Raw genomic sequence first — 21,674 nt, 5'->3', positions numbered from 1 at the left:
TCTAGTCTGGACACCATCGAGGAGATGTTAGCTAAGCTGACTTCATCATAGACAACATCTCTCAGCCCTGCATGAGACTGTGGCTCCCTGACCAGCAGTTCCTGTGATCAACTTTATTAATCCCCGGGGCAGAATAATTTGCAGCAGCACAATAATAAAATTACTAAATTGACAACTTAAACTCTTTGTGTAAGTGAGGCTGTCTCTGGAACACACCAAGCAGACGCGACAGTGCTGATGAAAGCCGACGTTGCACTTCCTCAAAGTCCTTTAAGGAAGTGGCAATGACTTCGTTAATGAAGAAACGCGTTTCGATTCATTTTTCACACAACAAGCACCCAGATCCTGCATGAAAGCTTTGTTAACTAGTATGGATAAAAGATGGAGAGAGAAAAAAAACACATGGCAGTTCGATTCAAACTATAACTGATGGGTAAGGGATACCCTAAAGCTGTTAATTTCACCTGATTTAACTGAACTGAACGTTTGCGTGTTAAACACGATGTGGTTAGTATGCAAATATTGCATTACACTCCCCATTCCACATGAATGTCATTAAAAATAATTATATTTAAACTTTTTTTTTCATGAAGATGCTCTTTCTGCGCCTGCGCGTGTGAATGAGGCGACTGTCTATTTCTGCAGATATAATCCTCATCATTCAAAACGGGAACCCGACGCTGCAGATACACAAATCATAAACAAAGCAGTGTGCTTTATTCAAATTTACATGAGCTAGAATCCAGTTCTTAATGTACATGTGAACGCCATCAGCTTAGGTTTGCGTTTAAAGTCTGTTTAGCCTAGAGACATTCATAATTTTTACCTTACAGTTAGTGTGTAAACCCTAATGTGGTCTTTACTTAAACAATCAAGTGTACTTGATTAAACATTACTTTACATTTAGCATTTTGGCCCTGTCACTCAAAAATATAAGTTCAAATAACTTTTTACCTTAAAAATACATAAAATTAAGATTTCAAGTGCTGTGAACTCAAAATCATGATTAATCCTTACAAAAGGTCATTTTCACAAATGTTGTTTTTTTTATGAATACATTCATAGATGCTTTCTTCAAGTGCAAGGTGTCATTCCTATTTTACCAGAAAACAATTGGCTTTCATTATATTACAGTTATTGATTGTAATGGCAATAAACTGATTTTTTTTAACGTGATACTTTAAACTTTAAACAGCAAAATCCCCAGTGTTAAATTTACAGTGTACAGTGTAAATTTATACGAGTCCACACTGAGTGTTATGTTCTCCCAAGGGTTTTTTTTTTCTTCATCAGGTCACTGATGGAGTTTTTTGGTTCCTTGACACTGTTGCCTTTGGCTTGCTCAGTTGGGGATATTCAAATTAATTAACCAATCAGTTGATTCTTGATCATGTCTACCAAACGTGGATGTTTTTCCACTAAGAAACGAACATAGTTATTATGTTTTCATTGATACTGTGAAGCTGCTTTGATACAACTGTAACTTCAGAGTCAGAGCTTCTGAAAGTACAACTTCGGCCCTTTTTAGCCAGTGTGAAACCACACAGACCTTCACAAGAGTTGCATTATGACGGGCTCAACAGTTTACTTGAGCTAAAAGCAACAAGTTCACACCTCAGCTGTTATTACTCGGAAACACACACACATTATTAGTGTTATAAAAAGCAACTTCAACCTCCTTTGTTTGAAGAAGCGCTGTGATCTGACTGAAAGCAAATTACTTTCTAATCTTCTGACAAAAACAGACAACAGTATTCTCAGGTAAGTTTAGGGGTTAAAGAACAAGGTCAACGTTATTGTGCAAATCTACACGCATATTCCTGATATAAATATAATATTTGTGAACCTTTCTTGTCTTTCAGCATCAGGGATTTGACTGAATCGAGATGCTGCTGATCATTGAAGCTCTTCTCATTTTAGCTGCGCTGGGACAGGTAAGCTTATGTTCTGGTATGAATATTACATACTGATGATGTGATCATTACGATTCCTGTTTCTGCAGGATCACAGAGCTGCGGTTGCAGGACTAAACTTGGATATGGCAGTGAATTCAGTTGATGACTATTATTACGGCTGTAGAGTGAAAATGGCAGAAAAGGTGGAGAAAGAATATCTAGTGAAGGAACGTGATAACTCTAAATTTAATAATGCTTGGGAAGAAGGTGAAAGGAAGGCAGTCAATGCAGGTGATGCTTTGAAACGTACTAACTCAATTGCCATTTATGTGTACACTAACACAGTACAATATAAAATATATACTCAATTTAATAATGACACTCGACATGGAAAACAAAATTACACAGCTGGGACATACAAATGGTATTCACTTCAGTTTCTATTAACAGAAGCGATAGAGACTCTGAGGGAACAACAAAATACATGCTTTAAAACCTTTCGTGGTACGAAGCTTGCAATTACTGGGTTTACTTTTCCAATCGTTCGTTTCGGCTCATTTACATCCTCCTCTCTTGATCGTAACGTAGCAAAGCGTTTTGGAAGTAAATTTTGTTTTGAAATCTACACTTGTTTAGGTGCTAATGTGGAAAAATATTCTAGACTTCCTTATGAGAAAGAAGTGCTGATTCCTCCTTATGAAAAGTTTAGAATCACTGGAATCAAGACGAGACAAACTCAGAAAGATCTCTGGTGTGAGACTGTAATCACTTTGAAACACGATGGAGCAAGAAGTGAGCTGAACTGTGCTCTATTCAAGAAAAAAACAAGACCAGAGCAAACTATTATGGTGTAGTTTTACAAACTATTAAAGTACTTTGAGTTTCTGGTGACACTGTGTTACTTTGAAAAGCTCTGGAAAAATAAGTGACCTGATTTGTACCGTGGCATCCAAAAGTGGAAAACAAGTTGCTTTCTTGAATACTTTTATAATTCTAACATTATTTTGTTATGTGCTAACATGTAGATATTGCATGTTTCTTGTTGTTATTGTGTGTTTTATTGAATTACAGCATTTGTCTAATTGTACGATTAGTTGGTTCACAAGGTAAACATCACAAAATGCTTTTTGTTTTTATTCAACTTCTGTTAAGCAAATAAATCTTTCAAAGCATATTCTTTTCTCTCATGATTCTCAAAAAACTATTTGTGTTTGCATGTTATAGTGGGAACATAAATCAGTGAACAACTGGCAGCTTTTCCAGTGAATAAATGACGCCACCAGCTGGAGAAAGAGGAAAGCACACAATGAAAGAAATCAAAGTAATATTTTAAGGCAGAAAGTAAATATTGCTCAATGAGGCTGTTTTAGACTGACAAAAAGATGTTTATTTGAGAATTATTTGACGGTCCACCGGTTTTGACGTTCACCAGGTAACAGACACCAAACACAATCTGTATCAAATTCAGTGTAAAACTATGAGCGGAGAAATGAGCAAACGCCAGATAAAGGCGCTTCATTTCAGTGGATTTTATAAAAACGTGGAAACCTGACTTTATTCTCTCTCCGAGATGGCTATCAGATGTGCCTCGATCTCTTTCTCTGACAGAGTCCTGAAACACACAGACACATGTGCTATATGAGGGTGTATTTGTGCCAAAAAGACTTTCTACTGTACGCGTTTACATTTATTTTATTTAGCAGACGCCTTTATCGACTTACAAATGGGTACGCACACTGTGTACTTGACCAAAAAAATTGTATATGTTTATGTTGTCTATTTTGGAAAAATTATGGCATTCTGTTTGTGCCAAAAATGTGGAGACTATTTTTCCCATCTTTCCCAAATAAATGAATATTATGACCAAACACAAGGATGAACCTAAATAACTCTATGTTCATCCAAGCTTATAGAACAGAAAGTTAATAAGAGCAGTCCTCATTGGTAAAAGTGTCTGCTAAATGCATAAATTAATGAAAATAATGCATCTGAAAGTTTTAGAAAACTCATTATTGAACAAATCTAAATGTTGTGTTTGTTTACCTGGATATTTCTTAAATGCATTACAGAACAGAAACTTATAAAGCATGACACAAATAAAACAGTAGACACACAAATGAATTGTACAACGTAGTTGACATTTTTTTGGCACAAATGTATTGCCATATTCTGCTTAAACTACATCATATGTTAGTAATGTTTGCTGTCACTCATTTTCCTTCTCCGTACCTGAATTTGGGCTTTTCTTTAGTCACAACAGCCACTTCCAGCTCAGTGCTTTTGAAGTCCATAGAAAGCACAGAAGACAAACACGAGATCGCCATCTAGAGGACAGGAGGCAAACATGAGAGTTACAATATTTAGTCAACATACTGCTGACAAACAGTAAACATAACATTTAAGCCTATTGCACATAAAGGTCATAGAAATAACTTTTTGCCACATCTGCCAATGGCCAGTGAGCAAAATCAGGAAGTAGCTTAAGTTAATTAGCTTAACTAATATAAATCTATAACATTACTAAAGACATGTAAATTGTCAGTAATAGTAAAGAATATATATATTTAACAAAGGTGCAAATTAAATAAAATTCTGGTAGATCTGACAGTAGTTTTCAGGTACAGAAATTTAATGAAGTAAGCAAAATGTAAAATAACACTGCATAGTAAAATAACACTGCATAGTCCTCACTGAATAAATTAAACATCCTTATTAATTTATCCTTATAAAAGTTATTCAGTTAAGTGATTAACATTAAAAACACAGATGGGAGCGGGAATATTAGGCTGCTGTCACTTTAAGCGCGAACCACTCTAATATACAGATACACATGTGTTTCCTTCTCAACTGTTTACGTTCATACTAGTAACATGCCAATTCATGTTACCAACATGCTAATTCACGCTACTCATGTGCTGATTAATGCTAACAACATGCTAATTCACGCTACTCATGTGCTGATTAATGCTAACAACATTCTAATTCACGCTACTCATGTGCTGATTAATGCTAAAATGCTAATTCTTGTTAAAAACATGCTAAGGCACAACAGCAACATGCTGATTCACGTTAAACTTATTCATGGTAGCAACATGCTAGGAACATGCTAATTCATGTTAACAGCATGCTATTTAACGCTACTAACGTGTAGATTCATGCTAACGACATGTTAACAACACAATAAATATGCTAACAACATGTAAAATCATGTTAGCAATTTACTAAAACGTGCTAATCTATGCTAGCAATATGCTAATTCATGCTAGCAGAGTATTAAATCATGCTAGCAATGTACTACATAAGTTATTTCATGATAGCAGTGATGATAGAAGTGCCAAATCATGTTAGAAGCGTTAAAACATGCTAAGAAATGCTAAATCATTTGAAAACATGTAAAATCATGGTAGCAACATGCTCATTCATGCTAGCAATGTGTTAAAACATGTTATCGATATCCTAAATTATGCTAGCAATGTGCTAAAATGTGTTAACAACATGCTAATTCATGCTAGCCACATGATAAATCATGCTAGTAACATGTTTAATGATGCTAGCAATGAGTTAAAATGTGTTAACATGCTAATTCATGCTAGCAAAATGTTAAATCATGCTAGCAATGTGTTAAAACACATTATCGATATCCTAAATCATGCTAGCAATGTGCTAAAGCCTGTTAAAAACATGCTAATTCACGCTAACTACATGTTAAATCATGTTAACAACATGTTAAATGATGCTAGCAATGAGTTAAAATGTGTTAACAAGCTAATTTATACTAGCAACATGTTAAATCATGCTAGCAATGTGTTAAAACACGTTATCGATATCCTAAATCATGCTAGCAATGTGCTAAAGCCTGTTAAAAACATGCTAATTCACGCTAACAACATGTTAAATCATGTTAACAACATGCTAAATCATGCTAGCAATGTGTTAAAATATGATAACAATGCTTAATCATGCTAGCATTGTGCTAAAACGTGTTACTTCATGTTATTAACATATTTCTCTATTTCATTTTCTGTCCACTCCACAAAATTGAAAGCTTATAAAACTTTATAATTTTTATTCAGTCACAAGCGTGTCACACACCTCTATGGTCCTGTCGGTCGTCAGCTCGGGCTGTTTCTTCAGCTTCTTCTCCAGGAAGCTGTTGGCCTCCGTGTGTTTGGCCCCGACGCTCGTGGCCCTGAACCCGCAGTAATAGCCGGCCGGGTCGCATTTGTAGAGCACGGGTCCCATCAGCGGGTCCATGGCGATCAGCATCATGCCTGCAGCACAGACAGCGTCACAAACACTGCAAAGCGGCGATCACCTGAGTCTGCGCGGACGAACACACTCACAGCAGCCGAGCGGCCTCATCTCCGCGTTCTGTGTGTAGACCTGAGAGAGGTCCGCCATGCGCCGGCACAACATGTCCGCCGTGATGTCGTAACCGAACTTATATTTCCACTCGCCGGCCTCCACACGAGCACGATGAACCTGAGAACGGCTGTCAGCTACACACACACACACACACACACTTTCATAATGGAACTGCAACATCAACTCTGTTATTGAACTTAAAGGATTAGTTCACTTTTCAGGTTTATTTCAGGTTTATTTAATTATATAAACCTGTTAATTATACATGATTAAATGTACAGTGTGCCAGAATTAGCCAGTAGGCTATTTTACATTTTAGGCTATTTTGAAAAAACTTTTGCTGATAATTTACTCGCCCCCATATCATTCAAGATGTCCATGTCTTTCTTTCCTCAGTCGAAAAGAAATGAAGGTTTTTGATGAAAACATTCCAGGATTTTTCTCCATATAATGGACTTCAATGGGGTCCAAACGGTTCAAGGTCCAAAAGACAGTTAATAACAGTTTGAGATGCAGCTTCAAATTTCTTTAAACGACACCAGACGATGAATAAGGGTCTTATCATGCGAAATGATCGGTTATTTCAAAAACAAAGGCACATTTGTAACGTCACGTAATACGTGATTACGTTCAAAAGGTCACGGGCGACGTAGCCGGAAGTACAGAGTCAGTGTTTACAAGTTGAACGCATAGGTTGAACGTGCAAACGAACTCAAACGCCGTTTACAAAAAAAGGAATTAAAAGGTAAAACAACGATGTCGGGCGATTTTGATTCTGTGCTTCCGGCTACGTCGCCCGTGACCTTTTGAACGTAATTACGTATTACGTGACGTTACAAACGCGCCTCACAGAATAGAGCAAGGCTAGCATTTGTCCTTAGAAAAGTTACATTTTTGGAATAAGTTTTGAAATAACGGATCGTTTCGCATGATAAGACCCTTATTCATCGTCTGGTGTCGTTTAAATCTGCACTGAAACTCTCTTTTGGACCTTGAACCGTTTGGACCCCATTGAAGTCCATTATATGAAGAAAAATCCTGGAATGTTTTCATCAAAAACCTTAATTTCTTTTCGACTGAGGAAAGAAAGACGTGGACATCTCGGATGACATGGGGGCGAGTAAATTATCAGCGAAAGTTTTTTTCAAAAGTGAACTACTCCTTTAATACTGACACTGTTGTCTTCTGGAAAGTAGCTTTGCAACAATATCTATGATGCCATCCAAAAATAAACAAAACTGGAATACGGCATAAATCATCTGTGAGTAAAGCAGTGTTTACATCCCATGTGTGTTCAAGAGAACAAAATCATCACTTCCTGGTTCATTTGTTTTGTTTTTGATGAAGTTTTTGCATCATTGATTCTGTTATTTTCACCGTGAAGCTGCTTTGAAACGATCTGTGTTGTAAAGTGACATCATGTGATGCCGGTGTAATCTGAGAGAGGAGACACACACCGTAATGTCCAGTCATGACGCATCCAATCCGTGGAGTGAGACGGAACATGTTTGTCATCGTCGACGCATCCAGGAGCGAGTCCTGCACACGAGAAACAGTCGATTAAACACACACACACTGAGCTCAGCGTAATTTAAGAGCATCACAGCATCTCAGCAGGTTTAGAAACACTCAGAGATGCTTTGGGAAGCGTGTCCAGGGGTGAGCCAGCCCTTGCAGACTGAAATAAGACTCTCTCTCTCTCTCAACGCTGATCTTAAGGTGTGTGTTTTTACCGCAACTTTCTTCTGTGTGACGACCACAGCACAGTCCGTCCCTCTGATGCCCACCGTGGTCAGGCCGCTCTGGGTGATGGCTTTGAAGGCATATTCTGTCCAACACATTCAACATCATAAACACACAACAAGCACTACACTGTTAGCATGGGAACGCTCTCAGAAGTTTAGCTAACGATCTGGTTGAGTTATGAACACATATTTGGTCTTTAAAGGAGTAGTTCACTTTTTAAAAAACTTTTGCTGAAAATTTACTCACCCCCATGTCATCGAAGATGTCCATGTCTTTCTTTCTTCAGTCAAAAAGAAATTAAGGTTTTTGATGAAAACATTCCAGGATTTTCTCCATATAATGGACTTCAATGGGGTCCAAACGGTTCAAGGTCCAAATGAGAGTTTCAGTGCAGCTTCAAAGGGCTTTAAACGACACCAGACGATGAATAAGGGTCTTATCTAGCAAAACGATCGGTCATTTAAAAAATAAATTAAAAAATGTAAGTTTTATAAGCACAAATGGTCGCCTTTGCTCTGTTTTGTAATGAGCGTTTGTGACTCTCCATGTTCAAACACGTTCATCAAAATGAACAAATGATTTTTCGAGTCATTTGGTTGATTCAAGGAAGGAAATGACTCAAAAAAAGATTTGTTCATTTTGAAGAACAACTTTGAACAGGAAAGTCATGAACGCCCATCAGAACAGAGCAAGGCAAGCATTTGAGCTTATAAAACTTAAAGTTTTTAATTTTTATTTTTTAAATGAGCGATCGTTTCACTAGATAAGACCCTTATTCATCGTCTGGTGTCGTTCAAAGCCCTTTGAAGCTGCAATGAAACTCTCATTTGGACCTTGAACCGTTTGGTTCCCAATGAACTCCATTATATGGAGAAAATCCTGGAATGTTTTCATCAAAAACCTTAATTTCCTTTTGACTGAAGAAAGAAAGACATGGACGTCTTGGATGACATGGGGGTGAGTAAATTATCAGCAAAAGTTTTTTTTAAAGTGAACTACTCCTTTAATAGCGTCCTCAAAACAATTATAAATCGATAATGGAACGTGTTTTCCTGAATCATTTTAGTTCTTCAAACGCTTTTTAAATGTTACTACTACGCCTGTTTCAGAACGTTCAGAGAACATTCCAAAGTAACGTCACAATAATGTTTGAAGAATGGAATGGTATTAAAATCGAACGTTCAGAGAACATTCATAAATACTTTCAAAACATAGGCTAATGGGGTAAGCGCAAACATTCCGTGTTTTTGTCGGTTTGGAAGAACTCTTAAGAAGTGCATTTCTGGAGATGATTTATAATGAATGATCATTGACTATTGAAGATTAATTATGATCTTAATGAATCTAGGTCCTAGTTTAGTGTCGAAAAAATAACCTTTGACGACTAAAATCGTTTGATTACATCCAATCCGTACAATTCAATCATTCTGTCACCAATAGTCCAAAACGCAGCATTAGTGCAGTAAAAAACTAGCTGAGAGCATCAATAATGATGAAAACCTGAGTAATATGGATTATAAAATGGTGGAACTCTTACCGACTTGATACAATCGGCCCTCAGGTGAGAATATAGTGATATGTCGATCAAATCCCGCGTTTGAACCCCGAGACATGCTTATAAACACACTTTAGTTACTTTAGCAGCTCAATCCGTCAAATTCACGGTCCTGCAAGGGCGAATCTGTTGAAAAGTGCGTCGAGTTGAGAGTGAATAAGCGATTTAAGACTTTCACTTTCTCTTTCATTCAGACGCGTCATTGAACTCGATGAGGAGGAACGTGAACACACACACACACCTGACTCCCTTTCTCTTCCTTTCTCTCTCTCTCTCTCACACACACACACCAGAGAAAAAAGTAAGAAACTAAAACTGATCAGTTTTTTTATGATATTTCTTTATATTTAAATAAGGATTTAGCTAGTTTAGACTGATTCTCGATGAGTCGTTTAGGATTTGATTCACACTAAACGATTCACTCACAGAATCGATGCCGTGGTTGCCATGGTGAAGGAGCTTGCACTGGCGCAGTTTGGAGATGATTTAATTTTTTGACATCAACACTGAATACAGTTACAGACTTTATTGACATTCACTAAAGTAAGACTCTGAGGCAGCGGTGCGTTCAGTCAACAGCTCTTTATTAAACCATATCAATTTAAATATTAAAGACACAGAACTATTATTTCGACTGTATTGTGTTTATATGTTCTGCTACTCTTCGGTTACATTTAAATTAGATTCATTCTGCGGTCAACGCTTCATGTTTTTGTCAAACATCCAGGACTTTAACTCATCTTTTTCTTATTGCTGGTTTCTTTGGAAGCTTTAAAAATTATAATGGTTTTGCGACTTTATTCGTCAAACTTTGCCGGTCAGAATAGTCAGATAAAAAGTAGCAAAAAACGTTTTTATTTTTATTTTAATTCCGTGGCGGAAACAAGCTTCCATAGGATTCTTTCCTCCTAAATCAGTTAAATATTATCAATCACAACAATGTGTGTGGGCGGAGTCTGTGACCCTCATTGGCTGCTTACAAAAAAGTGCAACATGCAGGGAAAGTGCACTGGCACTTTCTGTCCAACACACACACACACACACACTGACTGACCAACTCACCCACTTGACTCACTGACTCACTCACCAAATGACTCACTCACTCACCCACTGACTCACTCACCAAATGACTCACTCACTCACCCACTGACTCATCCACTAACTCACTGACCCACTGACTCACTCACCCATTCACCCAATGACCCACTCACCCACTGACTCATCCACTGACTCACTCACCCACTGACCCACTGACTCACTCACTGACTCACCCACTGTCTCACTCACTCACCCATTCAACCAATGACCCACTCACCCACTGACTCATCCACTGACTCACTCACCCACTGACCCACTGACTCACTCGCCCACTGACTCAGTCACACACTGACTCCCTCACTCACCCACTGACTCACTCACTCACTGACTCACCCACTGACTCACTCACTCAACCATTCAACCAATGACCCACTCACCCATTGACTCATCCACTCACTCACTCACCCACTGACTCACTCGTCCACTGACTCACTCGCCCACTGACTTACTCACTCACCCATTCAACCAATGACCCACTCACCCACTGACTGATCCACTGACTCACTCACCCACTGACTCATCCACTGACTCACTCGCCCACTGACTCACTCACACACTGACTCACTCACTCACCCACTGACTCACTCACTCACCCACTGACTCACTCGCCCACTGACTCACTCGCCCACTGACTCACTCGCCCACTGACTCACTCACACACTGACTCACTCGCCCACTGACTCACTCACACACTGACTCACTCACTCACCCATTCAACCAATGACCCACTCACCCACTGACTCACTCACTCACTCACAGACTCACTCACCCACTGACTCAACTACTCACTCACCGACTCACTCACCGACTCACTCACTCACACACTCACTCACTCACTCGCTCGCACACTGACTCACTCACTCACTGACTCACTCACCCACTGACTCACTCGCACACTGACTCACTCGCACACTGACTCACTCGCACACTGACTCACTCGCACACTGACTCACTCACCCACTGACTCACTCACCCACTGACTCACTCACCCACTGACTCACTCACCCACTGACTCACTCACCCACTGACTCATCCACTGACTCACTCACTCACTCACACACTCACTCATATACTCACTCATATACTCACACACTGACTCACTCACGATTGTTCTCTACAACTCATCTTATTAATCAAACACAGCTGTGATATCCTGAATATTACGCGATCAACAGGAAGTGGCTGGTGTTCAGATCCCAGAACAGTCTCAGTGTGTCATAACAGTTTTCAGCCATGTTCGCATCAGCGTATAAAACAGCAGAATGTTTCAGAGATTACATATATATAATATACAGTAACAGTCACATTATAATCACATTATTACTTCATCATATGTGCACATTTGTCTTATTATATAGAGTTAATTGTACCACTCACTGAAGTATTGCATTACAATATAGATATGAATGTTTAAATATTCAAATGACAAACATGAATATTCATGTGTGGTGGTTTAGGGGCGTGGCTTGAGATGCATGACCGGAGTGAATCAGCACTTAACAGTCTCTTGGATCGAAGTGTCGCTCGTACAGTTGTGCGTTTTAGTTCGATTTCATCTGGGAATGATGGGAATTACATTTCTGAATGTCTAGACCAAAATAGTGAAGCCTGACGAAAGTACCGCCTCCATGAGGTTACATAAATCATGTGTTATTCAGAGTGTTTCATCTTATTATAATGACTTCATATATATGTGTGTGTGTGTGTGTGTTTAACCCCTGCGAAGTTCGTGTAGTTGCGCTGCAACTTTCCTCAGCTCCGCCTCGATCTCCAGCAGCTCCTGAACGAGACAGAGTTCATGATCAGCACACGTCGCTTCATCTATATGAGCTCATCTATAATCGGATGCACTCAATAAATTACGAATAAACTTTTAGAGCAAAAACACAGCAGTGCTTCTCATCCGGGCAGCCGGGGCCCACGAAGGACCTCAAGATGACCAAAAGATTTGCAGGGAAACAAACTAGACTCCCCAAGACTTCAATACAAAATAACAGCAAAAACCAACGTCCGTACACAGCCGACAGGTGTAAATAACTTAAGAAATCATATATATATAAAACATGTCAAGTAATTATATGTCCACCCTACCTGCCGTAGAGCATGAAAGATAAATTTTTTTATGCCCGTTATCAACTTGCCCAGGCTACCTGCCATCATCATCATAAATTCATAATATATACATTAAGGTTTTTTATTTTAAAAAACGAAATAAAATCATTCAGAGGCTTTTCCTGGTGTATCGATTAGGTACAAGTAAATGTCCAGGTAAGACACTTAAGTGATTTCTTAAGTTATTTACACCTGTCGGCTGTGTACGGACGTTGGTTTTTGCTGTTATTTTGTATTGAAGTCTATGGGGAGTCTAGTTTGTTTTCCCCCAAAAGTGGGCGTGAACCTATTCAGAGACATTATATGACGCTGCGCCGGTTGTGCATATATGTTCTCCTCCCACATAAAAACACAATTTCATTCCAAATATGTAAAATTCCACATTAACACTAGATTTTCACGTTAATTTGCCAATTCCGCGATTGCGGAAATTTTTCATTTCCAACCAAAATCCAACGACTGTCCCACAATTTGTCTTCGTCAATCCCCCTGACTGACCACTTTCTACTCAAGGACCTTGACATAATGTGTTGGAGAGTAAAAAGTACGACATTTGTCTTTTAAATGTAGTGAAGGTAAAGTAACAAATTCCCAGAAAAAAAGTACAGATTCTCAAAAAGTGTACTAAACTACAGCACTCAGTAGGGCTGTCACTTTACGTGCGAAGATCGAACCGACCAAACAACACAAGCTTCGAAAACGAAAATAGTGAATCAATTTTAACGTTTTATTTTTATTTATTTTTTTACCAAAATTGTGTTTTAGGTTAGGGTTGTGTTTGTTTTGGTGATTTCAAATATAAACAGCGTTTGTCCGAAATTTAAAGTAAAACTATTACGTAGGAATGCATCGATGTGTTTGGGTATTCTTCTTTCAATCTAATGGAGAAAATAAGCTCGCACAATTTATATATAACGCAACCGGAGGCGACGGAGAAACACTGAAAGCAGTCAGGTCGAATGTGTTTAACTCCCTCTGGAAGTGGTGGACGAGCTCAAACCGGTTTAGACCCGTTTACACCTGTATTTGCTAGGGCTGTCACTTTACGTTCGAAAATCGATCGGACCAACCAACACAAAATTCGAAAACGAAAATAGGGAATCGTTTTTTTTAACCAAAAATGTGTTTAAGGTGGACAGATCAATACAGCACACAGAACATGAAGGATACTGGAAAATAATAGCGTCTTTTCTGTTCACCAAATGCTTTTTAATCTTCGCTATTAAGCGCGTCGTTATTTGTTGCGTAGTGACATGCGTGTTCAAGTAAGCCAGAAACGCGCAGATTCTGCGACACGCTGTATTTAATATATCATGAGGACCACGAGTCGCGTATTTGCGCTAAATCCGCACAGATTTGTCTTACACGAACTTCCCCAGTAAAGTGAGTTAACATAAAAACACGCCAGATTGGCTCGTGATTGGACAGCGTTTCCCGCCAAAGCTCATTTTTACACACATCTGTCGAGTCGGAGAGTATTAAAAGGAGTAGTTCACTTTTGAAAAAACTTTTGCTGATAATTTACTCACCCCCATGTGATCCAAGATGTCCATGTCTTTCTTTCCTCAGTCGAAAAGAAATTAAGGTTTTTGATGAAAACATTCCAGGATTTTCTCCATATAATGGACTTCAATGGGGTCCAAACGGTTCAAGGTCCAAAAGACAGTTAATAACAGTTTCAGATGCAGCTTCAAATGTCTTTAAACGACACCAGACGATGAATCTCTTATCATGGTTATTTCAAAACTTATTCCAAAAATTTAACTTTTCTAAGGACAAATGCTAGCCTTGCTCTATTCTGTGAGGCGCGTTTGTAACGTCACTTAATACGTAATTACGTTCAAAAGGTCACGGGCGACGTAGCCGGAAGTACAGAATCAAAATCGCCCGACATCGTTGTTTTACCTTTTAATTCCTTTTTTGTAAACGGCGTTTGAGTTAGTTTGCACGTTCAAACTATGCGTTCAACTTGTAAACACGGACTCTGTACTTCCGGCTACGTCGCCCGTGACCTTTTGTACGTAATTACGTATTACGTGACATTACAAACGCGCCTCACAGAATAGAGCAAGGCTAGCATTTGTCCTTAGAAAAGTTACATTTTTGGAATAAGTTTTGAAATAACGGATCGTTTCGCTTGATAAGACCCTTATTCATCGTCTGGTGTCGTTTAAAGACATTTGAAGCTGCACTGAAACTCTCATTTGGACCTTGAACTGTTTGGACCCCATTGAAGTCCATTATATGGAGAAAATCCTGGAATGTTTTCATCAAAAACCTTCATTTCTTTTCGACTGAGGAAAGAAAGACTTGGACATCTCGGATGACATGGGGGCGAGTAAATTATCAGCAAAAGTTTTTTCAAAAGTGAACTGAATGGTGCGCTCCTGTTTGTCATTGTGCTGAAACTTCACGCCAGTAAATCATCAGGAATGTTGTGGACTTTTGCGTCTCAAGCGCCCTTGTTACGCTCGTCCTGTTCGGCGTTATCTATATTTAGTGTTGAAAATGGAAATCGATCGATTCAATGAACACTTATGTCTCAAAGATCGAACAGGATTTTTTCACAAAAGTGACCGCCCTAGCAATCTAGTGAAGCTGTGCTAGACATCGGCAACAACAGATACACACCTCATCTTCATCCTCCTCCTCCTTCTCATGCTGTCGTTCCTCCTCCTCCTCCTCCTCCTCTCCGTCTCTCTCGAACTGTCGCGTGGCTTCGTCGCTGGCGTTCTCCATCTCCCGCTTCTGCTCCTTTACCTCCTCCTCCTTCTGCACGCGCTCCATCTTCCTCATCAGCTCCTGCAGCTCCTCCTGTTTCTCCTCCTCCTCCTTGTGTTTGCTCCAGCCGGCGGTGTCGTTCTTCTGCTCCGCCCGCAGCTGCTTCAGCTCCTCCTCCACCTTCTCCTTCTCCAGTTTCAGCTCCAGCTCGTTCTTCCTCTCCTCCTGCTCGCTCCTCGTGCGCTTCTTCTCCTTCAGCTCCTTCAGCAGCTCCTCCAGCTCCTCGTCTTGTTTCCTCTGGATCTCCGTCGCCCTGATCTCCTCCTGGAGCAGCTCGTCCAGGTCTCGCTCGTTCTTCCTCGCTCCCTCCTCATCTTCATCCTCGTCATCCTCATCCTCATCCTCCTCCCATGTGTCGTTGAGCTCATAATCGTCTCTCTCGCGAGAGTATTTGCTCTCTCTCTCTTTCTCTACAGGAAAAGCAGACACGTGTGTGTTTTAATAGTCTCACATAACTGGATTAAAGGCCGGTTCACAACTTCTGTAGAGCTGATGCACGACTTGCCCTTCGTTACTACTTTGGTAGTAACAATTTGTGCTTGCTGTGTGCAACTATCAACCCTAACCATGTTAGCATGTTTTTAGCCAAATTATAACACGAAATGCTTGTTTTCAACAAGATGTTAAAGGGATAGTTCACTTTGAAATTAATTTTTTATATGTTTTAGATTACCTCAAGTGCATCCAAGATGTAGGCGTTTTTATTTCCACAGTAGTTTCAATTTTTTACATATTTAGGTCAAACCATTTGTGTCTATCAGTCATATAATGGAGGTCTATGGTCACCACCTCAAAGAGCATGCACAAAGAAGTCCAAATTAAACATGATTCAATGACTCGTAAATGACACGAAACGAGCAGTTTATTTGAGAAAACGAACAGTATTTATATTGTTTTTACCTCTTGTACCTCTTGCTCAGATCAGTTGGACGTGGCTGTGGTTACAAGACGTAAAACGATATAAATACTGTTTGTTTTCTCACACAAACCGCTCGTTTCGTGTCTTAGGCCATCAATGTGTACTTACATTTACGAGTCAATAAATCATGTTTAATTTGGACTTCTCTGTGCATGCTCTTTGAGGTGGTGACCATAGACCTCCATTATATGACTGATAGACTCAAATGGTTTGACCTAAAAATGTCAAAATTGAAAATACTGTGGAAACAAAGACACACATCTTGGATGCCCTTGAGGTAAGCCAAAACATATAAAAAATTAATTTTAAAGTGAACTATCCCTTTAACATGATTAGCATGTTGTTTGCGTGATGCTAACATGATTAACATGGTTTAGCATGATGCTAACACATTTACCATGTTGTTATGTTTTCAGCAAGATGCTGACACAAATGCCATGTTGCTAACACAATTCACATGATGATGCTACCACGATTACCATGTTGCGTGGCTAATTTGCATATTCATAGAACCGCGCATACTAAATGAGGCAAGGGTGTCGAGTTACATTCAAGATATTTTAAGGCAAGAATAATTTTTATTCAATGAAAAAACACTTAAATGTGTAATTTTGGTGGGTTTTAAGGGATAAAATGATTGGCTAGAGGGGGACTTTAAACAAACAGCTGATGGTTGTGACCGGAGTGTTTTACTGACCGTGTTCTGCGAGCTCCTGTAGTTCTCTCAGCAGACCCTCGTGTCTCTCATGAGCGTTCATAGCGTCGTCTGTGGACAAAACCAGCACAGAATCACTGACAATCACAGTTCAGTCAAACATGATCGCTCTGTCATCATTCAATGACTCCCGTGAATGTCCAAGTGCGTTTTTGTCCATATAGAGTGCCGAAGTTACGACGTCACTCTGTAGGCCAAAAAGCGGAAGTGAGTTAGCATTTTAGCATTACGGTTCCCTCGCTCTAAAGCCTATGGGATTTTTGAATGGGTTTTTGCTAAATCGCCTGAAATAAGGTCTGTGGTGAATAAAACCTCTAAATATTTTCACGTTTTGATCTATGACATAGAACACACAGTTATAACCTTTTTTTTTTTAACTTTATTGTGTCTGATTGTGTTTTTTAAAATCTTTATAGGCTTCAAAATGTATACATTTTGGATTAACTTGTAAAGATTATCTTGATGGACAAAACGTGTAAGGGTCACAAACCTTTGTTAAACACAGATCTTATTTTTTGCGATTTTCCAAAAATCTATGGGGAAAATGCATTGCTTTACAACCGAGGGATATGCGCCGCTAGCTTCCGAGTTATCCTACAAAGTGACGTCATCACGTGACCTTTTTTAATAGCTAACAAAAAACATATTTCAAGAACAGTTTTCTGTCATTCTCATAAAGTTTAATGGAAAAGTTATTTCTAAACGAATTCCCCGTTTTTAAATGCTATAAAAACGTTAAACGAACGTTAAACATTGCATTTTATCATTCTTCAAACATTATGGGAATGTTACATTTTTTTTAACGTTCTGCAACCACTTTTATTTAATCTTCTTTTTTTGTGCTAACGTTGTCGTTTTCAGAACATTATTAAATACCAGGTAATTTTGAACGAACGTTTCTATTAACGTTACTGGCAGAACGTTTGTTTATAACTTTTAAATAACCTTTCCAAAACGTTAGAACATTCCATGTTGGCTGGGACCAACTAGTTGAACATTCAAGAGATAATAACACGTAACGTTTGACGAGAGATACTCACCCGTGTTCTGTCGGTCACAGCCGTTAGTACTGAACGGGTCGCAGTCAGCCGCGCGCTAGTGTAAACACAAACACACGGGTTAGTTTGCGCACACACACACACACACACACACACACACACACACACACACACACATAGAGAGAAGACAGGAATGAACATGTCTCTGACCTGCTCTTCTGGCAGAGGGACACATCTCACTGTAGAGGAGAACAGAAACACAGAAATAAACCATTAAACTATAATGGAATATCGAACGGGGAAGTTTGTTTTGTTGTTGTGTTGAGATGTGGGCGTGGCTATCATAAATGGAGGGGCTCTGAGGTGAAGGGGCGGGGTTTAAGTGAACGAAATTATTAAACATTACAAGGTCAAAACATATGCACCCAGCACGGATGAATAACACATGAGTAAATCGATTCTGTAACATTTATTATTCATCAGTAATTCATAATGAAGAGGCTAAATGATATGACATGAGGCGTCCTCTTGTGTTTATTGGCTTATATTGCACTCTGGTGACCTTAAATTAATCATTAAAGCGCTTATTACGCGTTAATCTTCAGAGTAAACTATAGAACACCATATCCGCCATTTATATATATATTAAAAAACCTTTTGTAAATCATTAATACGACTAAAAAAAATCTAAATTTTGAATCTGTCATAATTTCAACAAGACGTTGTGATATAACGACGATGAAAGCATGTCATTTTCACATCATGTCGTATGTTACAATTTGGACATTTTATTTCACTATATTTAGCTATTTTTTTAAATGGCCATCTAGAGGGTGATGCAGCCCTACATGAACGCGCGCGCGTGCCCGCGGCTCGTTTTACCTGCCGGGAGGGCAAATAATCCTCAGATTAACGCAGAACAGCTATTCCTGTCTCACCTGAAGAGCTCAAATCAGGCACTAACACACTAATACACCCAACAGGGGTTTGATCGAACAGTGTTGTATAATAGTTACAAATCATCCGCTGTGAATTAACGATTATACATCCAATATGACCTCAGATCTGCATCCGAACGACCCGTTACACCTCAGGAAATAAACACAGCATTTTCATCAAAGTCTAATGTAGATTTCTACTCACCTCCTCCTGCATAGAGAACACACACCGCGGTCCAGAACGTAAACACACGCATCATATACACACACACACGGGAACGCGCAGAGCAGAAGAGATGAAGATGATGATGAAGATTAAAATGACTTCACGTCTGTTTGTGGTGTGTGAGTGTGTTTGTGGTGTGAGGCTACAGGAAAATCCACCTGGAGGACATGGTGAGCTCTGCGCGCTCCCGCTGCGTGCCAGCGTTCAGATAAAGCCCGTGCGCGTGTCCGTCTGCGCGCTCAAGGCTGTTTGGAGATTATTTACTTCTCAGCGAGAGGGAAAAAACACGCTCAGGGTTATAACAACCCTTAAACAATTCCCATACACGTTAAGAATAATTAAATGTACAGACAAAAAAAAAAAAAAAAAAGAAAATAAACATGACAAACACTGAAAGAAAGGAGTCACTGAAACCCTTCAGTATTTGCAAAACATGAACAATTTATTACCATTCTGATGTCCATTCAGGTAAGCATGACAAAGATATTAGAAGAATTGAACCAAACAGAGCAACACACACAAGTCCCATCACTCCAGATGTCAGTAATAATAATAATAATAATATTAATAATAATAATAATATCTCATGCCAAGCGCCTTTCATCTGTGTCTGATCTCAAGTAGTTGCCCAGCAGACGGCCTGTACCGAGGCTCACAGTCGGAGGTCTCAGCGCGTGACACACACACACACTGAGAGAGACACACAGACAGACGCACACACGCACAAACAGACACACACACAAACACACTATCTCTCTCTCTCACACACACACTCTCGCTCACACTCAGACAGACACACAGACACATTCTCTCTCTCTCTTTCTCTCTCTCAGGCAGACACTCTCTCTCTCTCTCTCACACACACACACTCACTCTCTCTCTCTCTCTCTCTCTCTCAGACACACACACACACACACACACTCTCTCTCTCTCTCTCAAACACACACTCTCTCTCTCTCTCTCTCTCCCTGACACACACACACTCTCTCTCGCAGACACACACACACACTCTCTCTCTCTCTCTCTCTCTCTCTCTCTCTCCCTGACACACACACACTCTCTCTCGCAGACACACACACACACACTCTCTCTCTCTCTCTCCCTGACACACACACTCTCTCTCTCTCAGACACACACACACACACACACACAGGTAAAGCAGAGGACAGTCCCACATCTTTGGAATGATTCCCTCCATTAAAGCTTCTCCAGGTTTCCAGCGTTCCCCTCAGGGTTCCTGACCCCGTTCGACCCGCATGACTGAACACAGCTGATCACGACCGAGAGCTGAAGGATGAGCAGCACCAGGCTGTTCACGACACACACACACACACGAGACGGCGGACTCCTTCATGGGTTCGGTCTCCATCAGGAAACACACGCTTCTCATCCACATTCTGATGAACACGGAGATATCCAAGCACTTGCATAGTGTGATGAGATCCTGAGTGAACTCAGACAGATGAACACGACGACACACACACTTCCTGTTTCGAACGCAAGGACACACGGCTGGGTCACGGTTCCCACAGAAACAACACACACGCGACGAGAACACTAATGACAACTATAAAAATTTAAATCCGCAGAAATTAAAACAGTGCCGTATATTAATTGTACTTTAGTTGTATAATTCTTTTGGCCTTACTGTATTTGGGAAATGTGCTTAAATGTCATGAGAATGCTATGTTTTTTTATAGATATAAATAAAATGAAAGAAATAATTTTAATAATATATATATATATATAATATATATATATATACACACACACTGTAAAATGAATATTGTATTAAATATACTGTAAATATATTTCTTGCAAATATATATATATTAAATAAGAAATTATACTAGAAACATTAAATTTTACATATATTTCATAATATATTAATATAATTTCTTATTTCATATATATATATATATGTGTGTGTGTGTGTGTGTGAAAGTTCATATTTCTAATATATATATTTTTTCATATAAAAAATGCAAGAAATATCTTTACAATATATTAATACAAGATGTTTTTCACAAAGTATATATATTTTATAAAGTATATATTTATATCAATATATATTATAACATCTACTTTGTGAAAAATATTTATTGTATTTGTAATGTATACTAATATATATATATATATATATATATATATATATATGAAGAGTTCAGATGCAAAAGCCTCAAAGTGCCATTTGAAATTTTGTTCTAGAATGACCATTTTTATCAAGCGTGTATATTTAAGTTCAGTAATTTCACTTAAATGACAATTAATAGGTAATCTTCATTGTCATTTAAGTGAAATTACTGAACTTAAAAATACAAGCTTG

The 21,674-nt window shown here is 39.1% G+C and overlaps 3 protein-coding genes across 4 annotated transcripts; 1 reads left to right on the top strand and 2 right to left on the bottom strand.

The window, feature by feature from the left end:
- Positions 1-1,470: 1,470 nt before the first annotated feature.
- LOC120492193 (erythroblast NAD(P)(+)--arginine ADP-ribosyltransferase) lies at positions 1,471-2,869 on the top strand. The gene is made up of 3 exons (XM_039690359.2): positions 1,471-1,761; positions 1,863-1,934; positions 2,003-2,869. Exons 2-3 carry the CDS (start codon positions 1,887-1,889, stop codon positions 2,747-2,749), a joined length of 795 nt encoding a protein of 264 aa, XP_039546293.2. The 5' UTR covers positions 1,471-1,761; positions 1,863-1,886; the 3' UTR covers positions 2,750-2,869.
- Positions 2,870-3,259: 390 nt separating this feature from the next.
- Positions 3,260-9,768, bottom strand: psma6l (proteasome 20S subunit alpha 6, like). Its single transcript, XM_089121572.1, has 7 exons — positions 9,544-9,768; positions 7,994-8,088; positions 7,718-7,799; positions 6,239-6,394; positions 5,988-6,166; positions 4,125-4,219; positions 3,260-3,507 (listed from the first exon to the last, which is right to left on the bottom strand). Exons 1-7 carry the CDS (start codon positions 9,617-9,619, stop codon positions 3,450-3,452), a joined length of 741 nt encoding a protein of 246 aa, XP_088977698.1. The 5' UTR covers positions 9,620-9,768; the 3' UTR covers positions 3,260-3,449.
- Positions 9,769-10,128: 360 nt separating this feature from the next.
- On the bottom strand, positions 10,129-19,596 carry LOC120488454 (uncharacterized). Of its 2 annotated transcripts, none has more exons than XM_089121571.1 (6): positions 19,333-19,596; positions 18,395-18,425; positions 18,227-18,281; positions 17,169-17,237; positions 15,403-15,962; positions 10,129-12,439 (listed from the first exon to the last, which is right to left on the bottom strand). In XM_089121571.1, exons 1-6 carry the CDS (start codon positions 19,380-19,382, stop codon positions 12,371-12,373), a joined length of 834 nt encoding a protein of 277 aa, XP_088977697.1. In that variant the 5' UTR covers positions 19,383-19,596; the 3' UTR covers positions 10,129-12,370. The 2 variants fall into 2 exon arrangements, with proteins under 2 accessions (XP_088977697.1, XP_039541137.2); XM_039685203.2 differs by having other exon boundaries at positions 18,395-18,423; positions 19,328-19,595.
- Between the last annotated feature and the right edge of the window lie 2,078 nt (positions 19,597-21,674).

Source organism: Pimephales promelas, chromosome 16 (assembly GCF_988280905.1).
Source record: "Pimephales promelas chromosome 16, fPimPro1.hap1.1, whole genome shotgun sequence".
Classification (NCBI taxonomy): Eukaryota; Metazoa; Chordata; class Actinopteri; order Cypriniformes; family Leuciscidae; genus Pimephales; species Pimephales promelas.
Note: the sequence above shows the minus strand (reverse complement) of the source record. Positions and strands in the feature narration are given on the sequence as shown.

Bases quoted from the DNA above. Each gene is read 5' to 3' on its own strand.
- LOC120488454 (XM_039685203.2), bottom strand. From the start codon at position 19,382: ATGATGCGTGTGTTTACGTTCTGGACCGCGGTGTGTGTTCTCTATGCA. The intron at 18,424-19,327 runs GTGAGTAGAAAT...TCTCCTCTACAG, and splicing joins TGTTCTCTATGCAGGAGGAG to TGAGATGTGTCCCTCTGCCA. The intron at 12,440-15,402 runs GTGTGTATCTGT...TGTCTCGTTCAG, and splicing joins AGGAGGAGGATGAAGATGAG to GAGCTGCTGGAGATCGAGGC.
- LOC120492193 (XM_039690359.2), top strand. From the start codon at position 1,887: ATGCTGCTGATCATTGAAGCTCTTCTCATTTTAGCTGCGCTGGGACAG. The intron at 1,935-2,002 runs GTAAGCTTATGT...CTGTTTCTGCAG, and splicing joins TTTTAGCTGCGCTGGGACAG to GATCACAGAGCTGCGGTTGC.
- psma6l (XM_089121572.1), bottom strand. From the start codon at position 9,619: ATGTCTCGGGGTTCAAACGCGGGATTTGATCGACATATCACTATATTC. The intron at 8,089-9,543 runs GTAAGAGTTCCA...TGTGTTGGACAG, and splicing joins GGGCCGATTGTATCAAGTCG to AATATGCCTTCAAAGCCATC. The intron at 6,167-6,238 runs GTGAGTGTGTTC...TCTGTGCTGCAG, and splicing joins GATGAGGCCGCTCGGCTGCT to GCATGATGCTGATCGCCATG.